Below are 20,355 nucleotides of genomic sequence, written 5' to 3' on the forward strand. Positions count from 1 at the left end.
AATGTTTGAAAGCCTTTAATACAATTGATTGAATACATGACTTAGAGCTTTTGAGTGTTCATTGATTTATTCCTCAAATTGTTGGACTTGTATCAGAGAGTTCTTGTTTCAGTTCTCATTAATTGAATGTTTTCACAAGTAATTGGTCCGACCCAACAGAACTGCTTTTTATTTAAACCATAAATACCCAGGTTCTGAAGGACACAGGGTTACCCCTTTTTCTTAACTATAATTATTGTATGTTGGCATTTAAAGCCATCATGTTTGACCCAGTGAATTAATTTTAGTAAAGTATGTAACGTTATTGTATGGTCATTTGTCCTAGGCTGGAAATCGATGCTGCTGTTGTTGAAGCACTGAATGCCCTTTTTGTACTCTTTTATGGCAGGTTAATAAAGATTTATTGATGATAAGTAACGCCTTGGAGCGCCATTGGCGGCTCTCCAAATCTCCGATTAATTATCTCCAATTAATCATATGGCTTACAGCTGTACAACAAAAAGCTTAGACAAACTAAAAAAGTACATTTTGTGAGATTAGAGGAGAACAGCGAATCCTCAAAGGAACTATTTAAGATAGTCAAAGAATTATTCCAACCTGTAGCCTGAAGACAAAATATTCCAACTTCGGCACAGCACTTTGAGGAACTGGCGGAAATTTTAAATAAATCTACCCAATCCCCCTTGTCAGAGTCTTTTTCTAAAAAAGCAAATCCACTCCCCAGAACGTCTGCCCATTTAGGGTGAGTTTTAGGAAATTGTTGGAAAGGCTAGTCAGCGCTCAGATTTCACAGTTCCTGAAAAGTAACAACTATCTGGATGTGCCTCAAACAAGCTTTAGAGCCATGAACTGAATTCACCTTGTTGGCGGTAGTGGACAGAATTAGATCAGAGGCTGACGAAGATAAGGAGGTAGCCCTGATCTTATTAGATCTGTACGCTGCTTTTGACAGTGTTTTACACTTACAGTTAGTGCACAGGCTACCTGAAGGAGGACTACACTCCACCACTTTACAGTGGTTTGCAGGTTTTTTGGCCAACAGATCTTATAATGTTCTGAAGGTGAATGCAGAGAAAATTGAAGCCCTGCTGTTTGGTGGAGCCAATAAAGTGTGGAATGACTCCTGGTGGCCCACTTCTCTCGGCGTGGCTCCGACACCCTAAAGATCTGCTGTTAGAACCTGGGATATGTGTTAGATGATTCTCTCACAATGTAAGATCAGGTACATTTGGTTTGTGGGAGATGTTTTCGATTCCTACGCATGTTGAGAAAGCTATTCAGATGGATCCTTATAGCCTGGTGCAGTTCAATTACCCAGGCTCCTATTTTGAGCAGACTAGATTATGGTAATGCCAAATGTTTAGTAATGGCTGACTAACTGTTCAGCCGTCTGCAGCTAATACAGAATGAGGCTGCCAGACTGATCTGTAATAGGCCCAAAAGAAGCTCAGCCTCAACTTGCCTCAATCAGCAGCACTGGCTCCCAGGGCATAACTGAGCCAGGGTTAAATTACTTTGCTACGGCCATATGCCATTCCATGAGTCAGGGCCAGCGATACTGATTGGCAAAGTGGCTTTCTACAAACCCACTAGAATGCTGTGGTCCTCTCATTAAGCCTTGATTCGCAGTACACGCATCAGGAAAGCCAGAATGGTGGCCAATCGTTTAGTTAACAAGCAGCACTCCATTTGGAAATTCGCCTCACTGAGGATCTCCTTGCATTTTATAAATTCTTGAAGATCTGGAATTATGCCCTCTAGTGGAATGGAGTTTGCAGAGATTCTGTGTGTTTGCTCTAGTGCCGGGATGTCCCTATGGGGATGATGGTTGTGCTTTATAAATAAATAAAATAACACACGTTATTCTTTACTAGCAGGTTAGACTGATTCATGAACATGAATGTTCTATTGAATCATTATAACCTATGATGTACTGTTTCCGCAAATGCTTTGACTCTCAAATCGTGTTGTTTTTCTGGTTACCAGTGAGGTTTAACAGCCGACTGAAGCAGTGGGAGGCTTCACATTTTGATTGTGATGCCATTTTGGATAGTTATTTGTATAAATTCCTTAACAAATTTGTGCCTAGAGAGGGGTCAACTTCTTTATTCATGACTCGGGTTAGTTTGTGTAAAATGAATAGACAAATGGGGGACTCTGACACCTGGGTAGACCTACCTCCCATCTCATATATCTCTTGCTTCCCCCAGATGCAAGAACACTTGGCGGATTGGATCTCCGCAGATGTGGGATGTAGGCCATGTAGGTAGGGAGCATGCTCCCTATTCCTGCTTCCCTTAGCTTATGTGTGAGCCATCAAGGTATGTAGCTCAGGAGGGCTGAGTGAAGATAGCCTAACCTGGTATTTTCATGAACCACTTTTCTTTTCTCAAATGTTTGTCCATCAAGGAGAGGGTGGTAGGGCACCTCGTGTTCAGGCTGTATGTTATTCCTTTCCCTCCAGATAGTTCTTTGTTTGGATGTAGTGATGGTGAACTAAACTATTAGGGCCATTTGTTCCTTCTGTTCCCAGATGGGTCTTTCCAGAGTTTGGTAGTATATTTAGCCTGGGTTTACAAATGCTTCTTGCCCTGGAATGTCTGTTACCAGTTTTAGTGAATTTGGTATTAATTTGGTCATCAGTACAGTCAGTCACGGGGAGGATGCTTGTAATTGGTACATAAAACATCTGAATTGATTTTCTATGAATGGGTCACAATCAATGGTCTTGAATGGCAGCTTCCTTGCCATTGTTCCTTCTACTCTTCATGCAGTGCAGCACTATATGCCTGTTAGACATCATTCCCTTTTGAATAACTCTCATGTGACCCCTATTTCTCTCCCTGTATGTCTGCACCCCCTGCCACATCACCCTGCAAGAAAGACTAGATTTATTTTCCATGTGATGTGGTCAACAGCCACCTTCCTGACAGTTCTCTTGTTTATTTTCCCATCAATGGAAATTCTAGTCCATGAAGCACAGAGACACATATGTGTTCTTGGGGTTCCCCTTATTTTTCCTGACTGGACTGAACAGACAGAAGCCTGCAGAGTTGGACACCTGGCCATGGCGCCTCTGGTTGGTACAATGATTTAGGAGTCTGACTAGTCTTGTCCCACTTTATGTTTTCAAGCTCTCTGTAGAGGAATGAAGCAGCTCTCAACAGAATGTTTCACTTTAACAAAAACATTTATATCAACAGTAACTCTTCACTGCAGTGCAGAAGTTGACAGACTACTACTGTAAAGGTATTCTTTAAAACATATATTCTAAAATGCAGTGTTCAATATTGGGAAAGTCCTTTAGTACATACATATGTCAATAAGTAGTTCTAACATGCACTCTATTAAATAGGTTTTAAGATAGTATTTTGAGGGGACCTGGTACCTGAAAAGACTCTATGAAAGGCAGAGGCACATGCTTATGAGCAGAGACTCCTCTCATTTTTGCACTTACTTTCTTAAGATCTTCATGCAGTCCATTCAGGGTGTAAATCAAGAACTCTTGTGCATCTTGCTGAGTCCTCTTTCCAAAGGCTGGGTGCAGATCACTAAATGCGGACAAAAATGCATCCGGTGATATATGCTTTACGTTGGCAAGCCACATATCTGACATCACACTGGCGAAGGCACTAGCAAGCTCACCTCTCCCACTTAAAGAGAAGAAACAAAAAATGCATTGTCGTTCAGGTAAGCAATACTCAACACCACAATGCTTTTCTTTCTTCAGATTTCAAATCTCTTTCTGCAATGCATTACTGTATTCATCCTTAGCACCACTTTGTAGTTTTCTTACCACTTATTTTTTATCAAGTTACTTTTGATATGCATTTAAAAAAATGTATGACATAAATGGGGTATTCTGTTAAGAACATGTTTTCCATTGCATTTGCTTCAAATGGCTTAAATTACATATGACGGCAAATAAGAGATTTAGGGCCTCAATTCTTTTTGGGAGGAGCAAAAGGAACTGGGTATACTGACAGTGCCCCCACCTAACCTGCGGCCTCTTTGCTGCATGGAGGTTTGGGGAACCACTGGTTTACTGTTGCAGAATCTCCGCTTACTCCAGCAACGGTGAACCATTTCACCTCAGCGAAGCCAGCACAGGACCCCTTGTCACAGCGACAGTCATCTCACTCTATTGAGGGCGGGGTGGCCACCCCTCTTTCCTCCCCATGTCCACCAGGGAAGGCACTATAGAAACATGCAGGAAAAGTGAAAAATGACTTTCAAACACAAGGGGAAAGTCCCTGATATTGGGGCCATTTACTTCTTGTTCGGTGAAAACAAGCTCCTGCGTTGGGAGTTTGGTTTATCCAAACAAAAAGTTTGCGAACAGGTTCTTTAAACATGGGGACTGCTTGGCAGACCATCAATAAAAGTGCTTAATTTGAGCCAATGGTTTCCTTTGCTCCGCACCGGCGCTTAATTGTCAACACCGGCACTTAGGACTGTCTGCCACACTGTGGCGCTGTTTGCCTGATTTAGATATGGACACAACAACAGTTTTTTTATTAATTCAGAATACATTACAAACCACTAATACCTTGTGTCTAAGTTATTCTTAGAGATTTGGGGCCTGGAAGAGTCTGAATTGTCACACTTGGAGGTGCTTGACTGTTAGAAGTTGTGTTGGTACAGTCGTTGACAGCACTGGCGGGGGTAGTGGGCAATGCGAGCTGTGTTAGCCCTGGCACTTACTTTTTTACAAAAATAAGCAATGAATGCAAATGTAGCAGCCCTCAATGCAGTTCCCTTAACAGCATAGACATTTCTAAATATGGCAAATGGTGTGTTGAATTGTAAGGGTTGATTGGTCTAAGATACACATATGTATGGTTGTAAAGACTCAGCAGACAGGGATGCAATGAGTTCCATACATTGTTACATTGAAATGTACAAAACCCTATCTGCACTATGCCCCTATATATACACACAAATTTATAGAGAAAAGGGTAACGCCTTAGTTCCCTAATAATGATAAGCAAAAAGGAGACATGTAGAACCTTTGATGCACATATACTAGCTTAATATGAAGTTACTGTAGGCATCTTGACCATGCATCAGTAATTATTCATATGAAATCAATTATATGATTAGTACTACCAATGAAGAAATGAAATAAAAATATGTGAATAAGAATACGCAAATTAAAGGCCCACTGCAGAGACTCCACAGTGATATATCTCACTGGCGTTCGTTGCCTTTGTCCCTCCCAGGCAGGGCAGCTCTCTTCAAAATGTTGGCCCTCCCGCAATTTTTATATGTCCTTCAGAACTGCCCATTTCCTATTGCCAATTCGTACTTCCGTGCGATAGAGGGAGACCTACGACTCCTCTTATGGGACGGTAAGGCGCCCCGTATAGCCCTTCATAAACTTACCCAAGGGTGGGATGATGGGGGCATTGCCTTGCCAAATATACGCCTCTACTATTGGGCCTCCCAATTGGTGGCCACTAACTCTTGGCTTCATGGACCGCCTACAAACCCGGCTTTTCACTTAGAACACTATCCAACGGGATGGGAGGGTTACCTGGGAGCCCTATATAGTAAGCTTCCCTGTGGTCGCTACGTGGGGCCCATGACACAAACAATAGCTATTTGGCACCGCGCCAATAAGAGTCTGGGATGGTCCGATATGTTTACTAAGGCCACACCGCTTTGGGCCTCACAAAAACTCGGTTCCCTTTGTTACTACATGGATTTTGATAAATGGGGCATGATCGGCATCTCCACTCTGGGTGACCTGATCCACAAAGGAAATTACTGACTTTCACTGACCTCCAACAGGTAAAGTCCTCCTGAGGCACAGCCGGGAGAGACAGACGCTCCGCATCACTTGCTATTATTGTATTAGACTGTTCTCTTTTAAATTGTAAGCATTTGTGGCTTTTTTAAACATCGATTTAGGATTTTAAAAATAGCGCATTTGCACAGATCCCTTTCCCCTTCTGTAGGCTTGTTTTACTTTGATGGCATTTGTGGTTTTTATTTTCGAGTAGGAATTTTAAAAACCAGCGCATTTGCACAATTCTAGGATCTTACCTTAGGAAGGACAGCAACACTTCAGTTCGCGGCAGATCCCTCGTGGGACTCGCCGCCATCTTGGGGGAGGATTCGGATTAGCGGGCTAGTCTTTTGAGCCCAAGATCCCATTTAAGATGATGATGAAGCGAGCGCGCAGCGCCGCTGGTGCGCCAAAGGCATGCCTGTCTGCGCTCGTCCGCGCTGGCACCGCGCTCAGTGCCTGCCACCATGTCCAGTTGACCCCAGAAAAGGGCCTTAGACTTACATACTCTAGTGTTGAGTTGAGGGCCCTACAGCCAAAGAAATCTGAGGAATTTTGTAAAATCTATCTACCGGAGCATGGGAGACATCACATCTCAAATACCTGCTCAGGTTGTGACGTTAAAATCCCTGAGTTGACCTCGCTCCAGGTGGCAGGGCAGACTAGGAAGTTTGGCGTCCCTAAACAGGACATGGCGTGGAACTGTGTCCTTATCAACGCCAGATCACTGGTCAAGCACAGCATTGAGTCCGCCACCTTCTTAGAAAATGAAGATATTAAGTTAGCCTTTATCACAGAGACCTGGACAGATGAAGCCTCAGGCCCTGACTTAGTGAAAGCGACACCACCGGACTACATCTGCTATTCCCTTAGCAGAAACCGGAAAAAAGGAGGGGGATTAGCAGTCATACACCATAATTCAATTATTTCATCATTTAACCCTTTAAAAAATGAGGGATGTGAAGCACTAGAGTTCAGCCTTCAGATCTCCCATCAGGACTCCTTTAGAGGCTCCATTATTTATTGACCTCCAGGCCCTCGAAAACCATTTATTGCCCACGTAGGTGAAATTTTAGAAGTGGGGCTCAACATGCCCTTTTTCACAATTTTAGGTGATTTTAATTTTCACCTAGAGGTAGATCATGACCCAGATACAGTCAACCTTCTGGACCTTATGTCAAGTGGTGACCTGGAACAACGGGTCAAGGAACCCACACACCTAGCGTGGCATACTTTGGACAGGATTTTTTCAAACAACCCCCTACTCGCATTTTCAAAAGTACTCCTCCTTACATGGTCAGACCACTCAGAAGTAGTTTTTAAACTTATCATTCCAGATCGCCTGGCTAGTAAACCAACGAATAACTATGTTGAAGCGAGAGCTTGGAAAAATATAGGAGGGGAAGACTTTCATAATATTCTTACAACCACTGACACCCCTACCCCAACTGATCTGGATCAGGCCACCAAATCTTATTTTAAGTGGCTTGACGGAGCAGGGAAGAAGTTAGCCCCTTTAAAAAGGGTTCACCACCATAGAACACGTCCATCTTCTCCCTGGTACTCATGGGAGCTCAAAGAACAGAAACTTATATATAAACAGCTGGAAAGAATCTGGAGGCACGGATACAACGACAAAGATAAAAAGGAATACAAAATAAGTCAAGCACAATACAAACACCTCTTACAAAACACTAAACAAAAGTATACGGACAAGATTCACGAGGCAAAAAATTCTCCTAAAATACTTTTCAAAACAGTGACTGATCTGGCCCATCCCAAAGCCCCTGCGATTCCGGCAAGCCAAGATCTATGCAACAAAATAGCTAATTATTTCTTTGACACTGTCAACATTATTTTTTCTACTTTCTCTGACCTACCCAAGGAAACCTCACTTAAGCCAGCGACCAGTTCCAGCTCAATTCCAAACACAAATGCCAAACCGGAACTCACCTTTTTTAGTCCTCTCTCCAATGGGGACACATACAAACTGTTGGCTAAAACCAAATCAGGCTCCCCCAATGACCCCTGTCCGATAGAAGTGTTAAAACTAGCTGGTTCCACTGTGGCGCATAAACTCACTTCCATCTTTAACTTAATGTACAAAGAAGGATATTTCCCTAGAGAGTGGAAGCGGGCCTCCATATTACCACTGTTGAAAAAACTTAACCTAAACCCTGAGCACCCAAATAACTTTAGGCCTATATCCAGACTCCCCCTTCCGGCTAAGTTAGTGGAAAAAACATGAATTACCAAATTAACCAGTTTCTCAACATGACGCAGGCACTCGACCCCACTCAACACGGATTTAGAGAGGGCCACAGCACCGAGACGGCCCTCATTAGAGGAAATTAGAGCTACCCTGGATCAGGGAGGAAATGCAGCCCTCATTATGTTGGATTTATCGGCTGCATTTGATACAGTACACCATGCACTAATGATTGACCGATTGGAAGAAATAGGAATAAAAGGCACTGCCTTAAAACTCTGAAAATCATTTCTCAGAGATAGAATTCAAGCGGTCAAATTAGACAAATATGAGGCAGAGGCCTTTTCATTGCCATGTGGAGTTCCGCAGGGATCTTCACTGAGCCCGACCTTATTTAATGTATATGTTTCTTCCCTTGCGCCACTTATAGAATCATATGGCTTTAATTTAACATCCTACGCCGACGACACCCAAATCGTTGTTGCTATTCAACCGGAAGGATGGCAAGATACAGCTGCCAAATTGCATGACTGCATGAATGCAACAGGGAATTGGATGGCAAAAAATTGTTTAAAGCTGAATTCCAGCAAGACTGAGGTTGTGCTATTTGGGAACAACCCAGTTTTCTGCACACCAAATTGCTGGCCGAATGCACTAGGGCAACTGCCAGTTCCAACCAGGAAAGTGAAGAACCTGGGCATTTGGCTAGATGACACACTCAGTTTTAAGGATCAAGTAAACGCAGTAGCATCCTCGACTGCGTTTACCCTCAGAGCCTGTAAAAAGATTATGCCCCTGATTCCCAAAGAGGCTCAACAAACAATAGTCACAGCACTAGTGATGACCAAGCTGGACTACTGTAACAGCCTTTACCTTAAGATATAAGAAGGCCTAATGAATAAACTGCAGATCTTGCAGAATTCAGCCGCGAGACTCCTTTCAGGAACTCCGAAATACGCATCAATTACGGGTGCAATTAAAAGCCTACATTGGCTCTCCATTAGAAAGCGGACCAGATTCAAGGCCTTATGCTTAGTATTTAAGGCATCAGACTGAATAGGACCAAAATTCCTAAAACAAAATTTTAAATGGTATACACCTAAAAGAACGCTCCGCTCATCCGAAGCCAAACTGGTCGCCATCCATCGGATAAAGAAGGCCAAATGGGGCAGTAGAAGCTTTATCACCAATGCAGCTACCGCCTGGAACTCCCTTCTGTCGCACTTAAGACACCAGACTAATCTGATGGCCTTTAGGAAGGCCTTGAAAACCTGGCTCTTTACAGATTAGGCCCTATCCAAAGTCCAAGTTTTCTCTCCCAGCACCCATCAGTAGATACTTTACCTTAGCGCCAGGACACCTCTTTTGGTAACAGCAGCGCTCTACAAATGCATAAACTAAATAAATAAATAAATACGCTCTCACTCAGAGCGAGGCCTTCCGATACCTCCAAATTAAACATGCTATTCTCACAAACATACCCGATCTTTCCTCCCTTCCGATAGCCTCACCTCTTGAGGATAGATTGCTTTCAGAGCCCCTTCAGACAAAGGCGATATCGTGCACCTATCGCAAACTATGCAACAACATGCCTGACTCCTTTCAGACCTTGCGAGACAAGTGGCAGGGGGACGTGGGACACCTAGAAGACGATGAATGGCGATCAGCACTGATGTTCCCCAGGGAAACTGCGATAAATCACCGTTTCAGACTGATCCAGCTAAAAGTCTTACATAGAGCTGCTCCCCTCCTGGCTAGAATAGGTAGACGCCCTGACGATGTGTGTCTCCGAGGCTGCGGCCTCACAGGCTCCTTTTATCATATCCTGTGGGATTGTCCTGTAATTCAACAACTATTGGAGAGGGCGACCCAGAAAATGACAGATGCGCTAGGAAAGCCCATCCCTCTGTCACCTAAAGGAGGGCTCCTCAACATATGGGGCCCCACGGACCTCACGGAAGTAGAGCTTCAGTGGGTGGCCCTGGGTTTTCTGCTGGTGAAGCGCGCAGCGGCAATGCAATGGGGCGCCCCACAGAGACCTCTCTTGGTGGGATGGGAATGTATATAGGGGTGAGATCTGTAGTTCTCCCACAGCTGATATGGCCATAGACAGGGCTGGACCCTTACGTCGTAATGATCCTTGATGTGCTATTTTTTTACGCAATGCCCATTATGTTGATTCTGTAATGTATAGAATGCTAACTGTATGATAACTCTGCTTTTTGTTTTAATAAAATATTATTTTAAAAAAAAGAATACGCAAATTGCCTGTAATGCCCTTGTTCTTGTAAATATATAACCTATTTTAGAAATCTAATAATTTGTATATCTTCATTACCTTGTAACTATCGTAACTCAAACTAAACAACAGTGGAACAATAAGACATTTTAAAGTATTTTTTCCGTGTTCAAGATGTTGCATGTCACCAATGACAAGGTTGTCAGGCCGAAGTGCATCAATCCCAAAGCTATTAATATATATTTTGTATCAAGTTGGGCGAGTGCACACATTTTTAGTGAGAGAAGTAATGGTGGTATATCGAGCCATTTATCTATATGTTGGAAAGTGGGTTATTAGTAGTGGTAAATATGCATCTACCACTGGCAATAAAGCCACTAACATAATGTAGGGCTTAGTAGAGGTCTCAGTAAATTATTCCCTTGCTCAAACCTGGCTAGCTTGGCTGCGAGCAGGCAGGCTTCACTTAGGAGACAGGTATGTAAAGGATTTGAAAACACCAATTCAGTAAATAACTGAGACACAACAAAAAATAAAATGGTGCATGGGCAGCCAGTGGTGTTACCTCAGGCATTCCGTCGTGGAGCTGTATCTGCCCTTGTTGCACACCAGTTTAGCCGCTGCATTTTGGATCACTCGCAGATGTTTGAAAAGGTAATCTGGCATGCCAACAAAAAGAGCATTTCCATAGTCTAGGCTAATAACAAGCAGGGCATGTGTGACTGTTCTCCTGCCTTCCAGTGGGATCCAGGTGAAAAGCCTTTTTAAGAGCTTCAGTGGGGCGAAGCTTCTGCCACACAGGATCTGCACATGGTCCTGCATTGATAAGGTGTTGTCAATGATGATGCCCAGGTTTTTTTACGCACTGCTTTGGTGCAGGAGCCGTGCCCAAAGAGTGGGGCCACCATGAAGTATCCTAAATGTTGTTGGCTGCGCCGAGAAGCAGGATTTCAGATTTCTCAACGTTGAGCTTAAGGCAGTGCGCTGACTTCCAGGTTGCCCTTTCAGTAAGACAGTTGTTGAGTTTGACTCTGGTGTCATCATGCCTATTTCCAATGGCTATCATCCGCATAGGAGCAGATCCCGAAGCTCCATTTCATCCCTATTTTTGTCAGAGATAATACATAGGCATTAAATAATGTAGGGCTCAGGGATACTCCCTGCTGGACGCCACAGCTGAGATCTTTTGGGGTAGATGAGAAGGTGCCCAGTTGCACAGTTTGAGTTCTGTTTCTTTTTCTGCCGGGGACCCACGATGCTCTTCACCAGTCCAGATTCAGTGAGGGTTTGCCGGCTTGCATTCCAGGGAGCTCCCCGTAAAACTCTGAAAGTCAGACCTCCGGAGCTTTTCAGTGGGGCAAACCAGCAGGTCAGGCCAGGTCGCGGTTGAAGGTGGCAGGTTTGGCTCTTGTGGTTGAGTCTGTTCCCTTTTGGAGCTTTTTTCGAAAGTTGTTCCAAACTTCTACAAACTTCCAGAACTTCTTCCTGAAGTTCACCTTGAGTGTCAAAAGTGTCCAAAACAATATCAAAGGGTCTGGAAGCTCCAAGATGGTCCTTAAAAGTCTGGGACGACAATTTCCACAATGCCCCTGGACTAAACCCTACAAATCTACTGGATGTACTCCAGGCTTGGGATTCTTGGTGGGGATACTCCAGGTGAGCTCTGCTAACATGTAGCTTGTAGGGAGTCCACTCTTTATTCACTTAAAGCAAGGAACATCCAAAGGCCTGTAGTTCCATATAATGCAGAAGGTGTAGCTTGTAGGGAGTCCACTCTTTATTCACTTAAAGCAAGGAACATCCAAAGGCCTGTAGTTCCATATAATGCAGAAGGTGCAGTTGTCAGACTGCAGACCCTGATGGTGCAAATCAAGTGTCAAGCTATGCAAGCCTTCTACTTTTCTTAGTTTCAAGCAGCAGATCTGAAAGGCTCTGCTCCTCTCACATATTTATTTAGTGTTCTCTGAGGTCAAGCAGGAGAGCACTCCTGTCCAATGAGGTGCATGGCAACACACTCACATCATGACCACTTACTCCAAAGTGTGGCATAATCTTCTCCCAGAAAGCACTATTCATCCAATATCCTGTATGGCTGAAACCTCAGCAGAGGAGCAAGAACTAATTAGCTCAACCTCCAGTTTAATTTCATGTCTCCCCCCCCCCCCCCTACTAGCTGCAAATTATTGTGCCTTAAGCCTGCCATATGGCTGTACTATTCCCCCTTTGAAGCTTCATGCTTTACAACCCCTCCCCCCCTCCTCCAGCATTCCTGTGCCCTCTCCATCAGATAGTCTCTCCCTGGGTGAACCACTTATCACTTCATCAAAGCAAAGCTCAATCCTTGGATGAAAAGGAGCGTGTATATATCAATCCAAAAGACACAGTAGGAGCATGAGGACATTCACAATGCCAGGACTCTACATTGTGGTAAGGCGGCGAAGGCTTCAGGCTGCAGCCAGGAACAGACGCAGGATCCAGGAGCGCATTTTCCGGCAGCAGATCACACTCCTGGGCCAGACTGAGGAGGAAATTTCCTCGAAGTACAGGTTGAATGGGGCAATGATTACCAAGCTCCTCCGGAACCTTGATCCCCTGATGCAGCACCCAACAAGGAGGACCAATGCCGTGCCCACCCATGTCCAGGTCTTGTGCTGTCTGCACCTCCTGGCCTCCGGAAGCTTCCAGGGGATAGTTGCAGTTGCAGGGGGGATCTCCCAGAGCACACTGTCCCGCTGCCTAAGGAGTTTTCTGGACGCCATGCTGACCCGGATACACCATTACATTACATTCCCAACCACCCAACAGGACTTGAATCAAACAAAGCTACAATTTTACAACATTGCGCAATTCCCCCATGTAATTGGATGCATTGACTGTACCCATATCCACATCTGCCCACCCGCTGAGACAGAATACATGTACCGGAACCGCAAGTCCTACCACTCACTGAACATCCAGATGGTCTGCAACGCAAAGACAATCATCACCGACATAGTGGCACAATACCCGGGGAGCACGCATGATTCCTTCATATTCCGGCACAGCGGCATGCACACACGCCTGGCCAGGGGTGACTTTGGCGAAGGACACCTCCTAGGTAAGTACACATGCCCAGAAACAGTACGTCGAGACCATGTAGCTACGCATAACAGGCACTGACCCTCTGCTCCTTTCATTCAGGTGACAGCGCCTACGGCCTCCGTGAGTACCACCTCACCCCATACCTCAACCCTGCCACACCACAGCAACGGCGTTACAATGCTGCACACATTTGCACTAGAAATTGCATTGAATGGACATTTGGGCTGTTAAAGAGCCAACTCCGCATCCTACATAAGACTGGTGGGGGACTCAAATACCAGCCTGAGGTCTGCTGCCGCATCGTGGCCGTGTGTGCAATACTCCCCAATATTGCTACCAAGCGGAGGATACCTGTGGAGATCTCTGACAGTGAGTCGGAAGGGGACAACCGCCCATCTGCACATGTGCATCATGCACACGGGGAAAATCCTGCAGAAGGACACAGGTGTCGCAACCAAATCACAATGAACTGTTTCTAGTGCACCCATACCCCTCACACAACACTGCACTCATGCATGACAAATGTAATAATGACATGAGTCTGATTTACGTGTGACATAAATTCTTATTGTTATTTTCACAATAATGTGTCTTTACATTTTTTTTCTCTAAATACATGACAACTGTATTTCATCATACAGCCCCATGATAGCGAAGCAGGCGTGCTTGTCTTATCAGCATGGCCCTGCTGCTAGAGTACATAGAGTCACTGGCGCCTCCTCCCGGACGCACCCAGTCGCCTCTCCACGTCCTCCACGACAGTATTGGCTTTTGATGCTGCAGTGGGCCTGGTGCTGCGGCGGCGTGCGGTTACCACCGGCAAGGACAGGCTGCTGTGACTTGACGTGCCCTCACTGGCATCATCCCCCCACTTGCTTGGCCATGGCCAGACGCGTGCAGTTTCTGGCCAGCTGTTGTGACCTGTTCCAAGGCCCTGGCGACGTCCTGGCAGCATTGTACCATCTCAATTTGCATCGCAAGGGAGCGGCGCGAAAGTTGGGAGGTCGCATTACCAATCAGATGGTTGGATCTTGTGTATGCTGACAGGCGGGTCAGCAGCTGGCGGTGGCGGCGGCGGGTGATGTTCTGCTGGGACACCAGGATCTGGCTGTTCACCCTGACAGCAGCCGTCATCACCTGCATGCTTTCCGTGAGCTGGCTCACGTTTCGCGCTGTCTTATTGAGCTGCAGGTGGATGGCTGCCAAGTGCCGTGCCTGCTTTTGGTGGACAGCAAGCATCCGGCGTTCTATGCCCAGCCCAGGATCTCGGACATGTTCCCCCCTGCCAGCGCGTGTTGACACGTGGCACTGCTGCCTCATCAGTCTGCTGGACTTCGATCGCACAGTGGCTGTGCGCCGTGTCTGCCTCCTGGGCGGTGGTGAGGCTTGTACCACTGCCATGGGTGTCACATGGGGTGGTTGCTGTCCTCCTGTGGCTGCAGGGATGGCCCTGTCCACATGGGGAGGTGGTGGTACTGGTGCTGGTGGTTGTGATGGTCCAGGTCATGGGGCAGGATGGCCCTCTCCCTCGGTGCCCTCAGCGTTATCCTCAATGTGGAGTGCCTCGCTGTTTGTGCTGGGTTGTTCTGACGCACCTGTGATGTAAATGGGTGCATGATTAATGATATGTATCTGGCACATGGGATGTTGCAACATGCATGCAGGCTTGCATTCCCTGACTGGCTTTAGGGATATGTTTCACTTGACAGGTCTGGCTATGTGTGGCTATCCGGGAAATATTATCACACTACAGGCCCCACAATGCAATAGGGCATTTCAGGTGTGCATGGCCTGCATTACTGGGGTTATCAAATGGCTAGCTCTGGAGTCATGGGCATTGTTAGGGGACGGGGTCGCAGTTGCATGGCACTTACCTTGGGATTGTTGGGTGGGTCGGGAGGTGTCCAGCCGGGTGACCCCCACGCAGGCTGCAGGGTTGAGTGTGTCCTCCACCAGATCTTAGAGTGGAGTGTTGGGTGCAACTATTGGATCTCTTCCTCCGGTGGCATGTTGCTCCCCCAGCCTCTCAGCAATGCGTTCTTTGGCAGGACCTCTGAGGTCGTACCACCTCTTTTTAAGCTCATTAATGGAGCGCTGGGTCACTCCAACAGAGTTCACCTTTGACCGGATGCGCAGCCAAATGTGCCTCTTGTCGGCTTCAGGCACCCTCTGGGATTCCTTGCGAAGCAGCCTGTCATAGTCCTTGGATACTACCTCGATGAGGAACTCCAACTCCTGTTCCAAAAATTTTATTTTTCGCTTTCTGCCAGGTGCACTGCTTCCTGCTGCTTCCTGGGACATTCTATTTGGGTGTTTGTGTCCTGTTATGGTGCTGCAGGATGTGTCTTGTGGAGCTCTGGGCTATGCTTCTTCCACTCTCAGGCTCTGTGTTCTGAATGAGTGAGGGAGCTGCCTACTTCCTGGTTGTGATGTCATCATTGTGCTCGAAATGCGACTCCCCGTTTTTGCAATCTCGCAACTAGCGAGATAGCAATTTGTGATTTCGGTAATTGCGAGTTCGCAATTTGAACATGGAAAACGGGCGATTCTGCGATTTTTGTGCGATTTTGCGAAAATCGCAATCGGTAATTGCGGCCGACTGCGATTCGCTTTTTTCAGTCGCTTTTCTTGATGCATCCCATTCTGCGAATTCTAAATTGCGATTCGGTATTTTTCGCAATTCAAATTCGCAGAATCAGGGCTTGATGCATCTTGGGGTTAATCTCCCTGTGCCTAACAAAAATGAATGTGTCCTTGTGTAACGCAACCTGTGCTCATGCAACGCAACTGCTCATGTAAAGCGCTCTGATACCTTCGGGTCAAGTTCACGCTATATGAAACTCTGAAAAAATAAATCCAAGTTGTACTGGACTGAGGTGCTTAGTGAGACAATGTTAAACATAATCAGATGATAGCTACTTTCCCAAGGTGTTTCCTGTACCGTAGACAAGAAATAACTCATGTCTCTGATGCAGGAACTCAGTGCTGCAATTTGTAGAAAAAGGGAAATATCTTGGATGAGAAATGTATTCTTTAGAAGTCATCCTATTCTAGAGACTATCACGCATCCTGAAGTGTGGAATTCTGAGGACCATATATCATTGTATTTGATTTTATTGTTTTAAAGTAGTCTGTTAGCAAAGATTTTCAGGCATTGTAAACCATAAAGGACCAATATGAAAAAGACTAAGAGAACAGTTAGAGGGTCCAGTTCTAGAACAAATGAGCTTTAGATGGCTTTTCTAGATTAGACATGATTTGAGGTTTGCCTGAGAGTCAAAGATAGTTGATTGCACAATTTGGCACATCAGGTTAAAAGGAGCAGCCTCCCCTCCCAGTTTTATTTGTCTCAGGCATCTAAAGCAACAATTGTCCTTTTGAGCATAAGAGGCAGACAGGCTAGAAGATTTGTATTAGGCTAACCCGCAGGAGTAATATGCTTTATGAGTGAGACATAAGCATTTAAACTGAATTAATTGTTCTATCAGTAGCTAATGAAGGTTTCAGCTTGTTTGTATTTTTTTTAGTTTGGCAGATCAAATCACTTCTGCGTTCTATACTCTGTAGTTCACTCAACAAATCTGTGGAGTGGTCTAAGTAGAAGACACTGCAATACTCTTAACTGACACTCACTCTGGTAGAGGCAATAGTCAAATTCATTTTTCCAGTGAGCGCTGGTAGAATATTTCGATGATTCAGAAAAGGGGGTGGTGATGAACAGAGTGTCTGAATTAAGCAGACCACTCTTACCCAGTCCAAAGATCAGGGCTTGATCCATCACCGTTTTTTAGCTCACTGCACCATCCCAGCTCAGAACATTAATTCTTATACTAGGAAGGTAGAATATTTCTAGGCAGTGCTTAATTTGTAAAATATGAAGTGCAGGTGCTCATACTTTTCTCTGGGTCCACCCACTCCCTCCATTGGCACCACCCACTTACTCTATTAGCTCCACCCACATCTTCAACTGGCACTGCTAAAAGTCAGATGTAATACCTGATCTGAATTTCAGAAAGGGAGCCTTCCTCATAGATAAGTATCTAGGGGAATAACCTGTGGTGTTAGAAAGATCTATGATGTTGGGTGATTTTATGTTGTGGCAGGGCAGGAAAACACCCAATCGGTGTTTCCTGGTTGTCTAACCATTGTGAAGGTCTAAACTTAAACCAGCCCAGCATTCCAAAGGTGTTCTAGGTACATCCAGGCTAGTTCCGGACACCTGGCGCTCTGAATTTCATCTGCCTCAAATCACACATGCAATGTGGCTTAAAACATTATTGCCTAGCTGCGAACAGGTTAGACAAGCACGAGGTTCTGATAATAGTGTGCTCCGAATGGGATCTTACAGCCACACGAAACTCACTAAAAGAGATACCACAGAAGTACTCCTGAGTCCTCAAGCAGCACCCAGGCGGTGTAAAATGCACTGAATGCATTGGGCTCCAAAAATTATAACTAACTGTACGTCATGAGAAACTGCAGTTAAAAGTTCCCAATGAAATATTTGCACAAGTCATTTTACTTGGGGTCAGAGTGACACAGGTCTCGCTATTCCTGCCATGGTGAGTAGACTGGATAGATGTGCAAAGGGAGAGTGGGGAGTTCCCTGAGGAGTGAGAGCTCTGGCGGGTGCGTGGATTAAAGCGCTAGTGCAGTGAGGCGTGCGTGGCTTTATAAAGCACTGGCTCTACAGAGGGGTGAGTGCTGCACTGCTGCTGTGGGGCGAGATGGTGTGGTGGCCGCTGGCACTTTCGTGGAGAGGGTGGTACAGGGGCTCCGTGTATGGGAGAGTGCAGTGTGTGCAGTGTGTGGAGTGGGGCTCCTGTATAGACGAGACATGGCTCTACTGAATGTGGATGCACTATAGGTGGAAAGGGTAGTGTATACAGTAGAGCACCTGCATGGACAAGGCAGGGCTGGAGTTCTTTATAGGGGACAGCGCAGTGTATGGAGTGGAGCACCTGTATACACAAGGCAGGGCTGTATTGCGCATGAGTGCTATAAAGGGGACAGGGAGGTGTATGGAGCGAACTGTGGAGCACTGCACACTGGTCTGCTATGAGGGCATGAACAAAGATACAGCTTCAGCACCCAATGTAGGACGCCCATCCTTACCTTCTACGTACATACTCACAACCCGCCCAGTTGTTTTGTGAGCTCAGTCAGTCTCAGAAAGAAACACGGGCGAAAGAAGCTCGAAGGTAGACACTAAACATATTTTGGTTTTATTTTACAAAGAGCATTTCCCATTTTAGTTGATAACAGCTTGGGAAATTTCTAACTTACTGTACACTTTTTTCTTCGCCGCTGTGCATGTTGTCAGACAAATTCCTACTCTGGCGCAGAGGTCGATAAAGTTTGGCTCTGTTCTAACTGTACTACTAGTACTGGCTGATTGATGCCTGCACAGGCTGCCCTGCCCTCAACGTTGTCATGGGTCGGGTCGGGCATCGGCTGACTTGAACGACGATGATAAATGTTGGTGAGCTGTGGTGAGTGGGTATGCTCGGGCGTGGCATAGCCATGTGAAAAAAATCTGCTCACGCTGCTGTGCGCACAGTAACCCACAGAGCCCCTACCCCCCATCAGAACTAAAATCCAGCCCGCTGAGCCCGCCCAAATAAATCAGTGTGTGTGTGATGTCCCCTGCTGCCGGCAAGTGGCAACACTGTCAACAGTTAACAGCACTGCACTGTGAAGTGAACTAAGGGCCGCAGCCTGGAGCCGCCATGATCTAATTTATGAATCTTCTCTTAGACTTGGGCTCAGCCTCAGGGCAGGCTAAGTGATTAAGAAGTCTCACACAGCTGCAACCAGTCACTGTTAACCAAGGTGACTCAGAGTGAACGCGCTGCAGCTGCACGGCCTGCACCGAGTACAGTACAGTACATTTAAAAAAACATCAATGTGTGATGTGCGTCACATGCGCAGCAGATGCCTAGACCCAGCCCTGATAATTAAGTGTCGGTGCTAAGCACCGGAAAGCACTGGCACAAATTAAGCACTGTTTCTAGGGAAGATATCTCTTGTGATCACAAAACTATACTGAGATTTCTCTCTGGGTGTAGCTCTTCAGATTGTTAGGGGATAGACACCTTGCTAATCTTAAAAGTTGGGTTGCTCCTCCAATTTAGCATCATGTAGTTGCCCTATGGGTCTTGCCTAACATCTATCAATGCTTAGTTTCTTGTGAAGCAATTTTTCTAATACTGCGGAGTTCTAAAGTCATCACTGCATCAGTGTCTCAAATCATGGATTTCAATGTAGGCATGAATTGCACATTAATTAGTGCCACAACTAGTTACTAAATGTTGAAACTGGTAGCCATTGAAAAGGGAGCACATCAGTAACAGGAAACATTGGCAGCCTAATTGTTAGGGTTGTTATTACTGGAACAAGATATCTCACACTACAATTTCTGCAAATATTTAGACTTTTGAAGCATAGATGGTTGCATAAAGTGTTACCCTTATTCATCCACTATCATTCAATAAGAAGGAGCTGGGTTGCATTAATCTTTTCTGACAAATTCTGTAAAAGCCTCATATGCTGTGGTGGTCTTAATATACACTGCATCATCCATGCCAACAGCCAGCATAGACACAGGCCTCCCAACGAGAGCCAATATGGCAGCAAAGAGGAAATCACGGTTCCAGCAACACAGATACATTCATAGTTGCAGAAAGAAAAATGGAAAAGGTTTAGAAATAGAACAGTGTTGATGGAGCAAGGATTCAAGAAAATGAAACACACACATCAATGCTGAGAGAGAGGCGAGAGCTGCTAGAACAAAAAGAAGAGAGAGCAAACTGGGAAGATTCAGATCCAAATGACAGCCTGATTAGATTCGAAGATTCCGGAAGAACATCGAGGAGGGAGAGAGTGTAAGAGAGGGAAAGGCCCTGGTGTGTCGGGTTATAGAGAAGTCTAGTAAGTATCTGTCCTGTCCTGATCCTGTCCTATAGTCTTTGTCTTCTGACCCTAATTCAGGGGACCCCCACCAGTCCTTTGGCTAGAGCTGTGGTTTTCAGTATT

General features: G+C 45.5%; 1 protein-coding gene across 1 annotated transcript in view; it reads right to left on the minus strand.

Annotated features, from left to right (window-relative positions):
* Positions 1–20,355, minus strand: part of USP50 (ubiquitin specific peptidase 50) — a 210,455-nt gene that overhangs the window by 90,854 nt on the left and 99,246 nt on the right. The window contains exon 3 of the mRNA XM_086959004.1: positions 3,458–3,653. Coding sequence (XP_086815130.1) covers positions 3,458–3,653 — 196 coding nt within the window. The remainder of the gene's footprint in view (positions 1–3,457; positions 3,654–20,355) is intronic.

Source organism: Lissotriton vulgaris, chromosome 2_1, assembly GCF_964263255.1.
Source record: "Lissotriton vulgaris chromosome 2_1, aLisVul1.2, whole genome shotgun sequence".
Lineage (NCBI taxonomy): Eukaryota > Metazoa > Chordata > Amphibia > Caudata > Salamandridae > Lissotriton > Lissotriton vulgaris.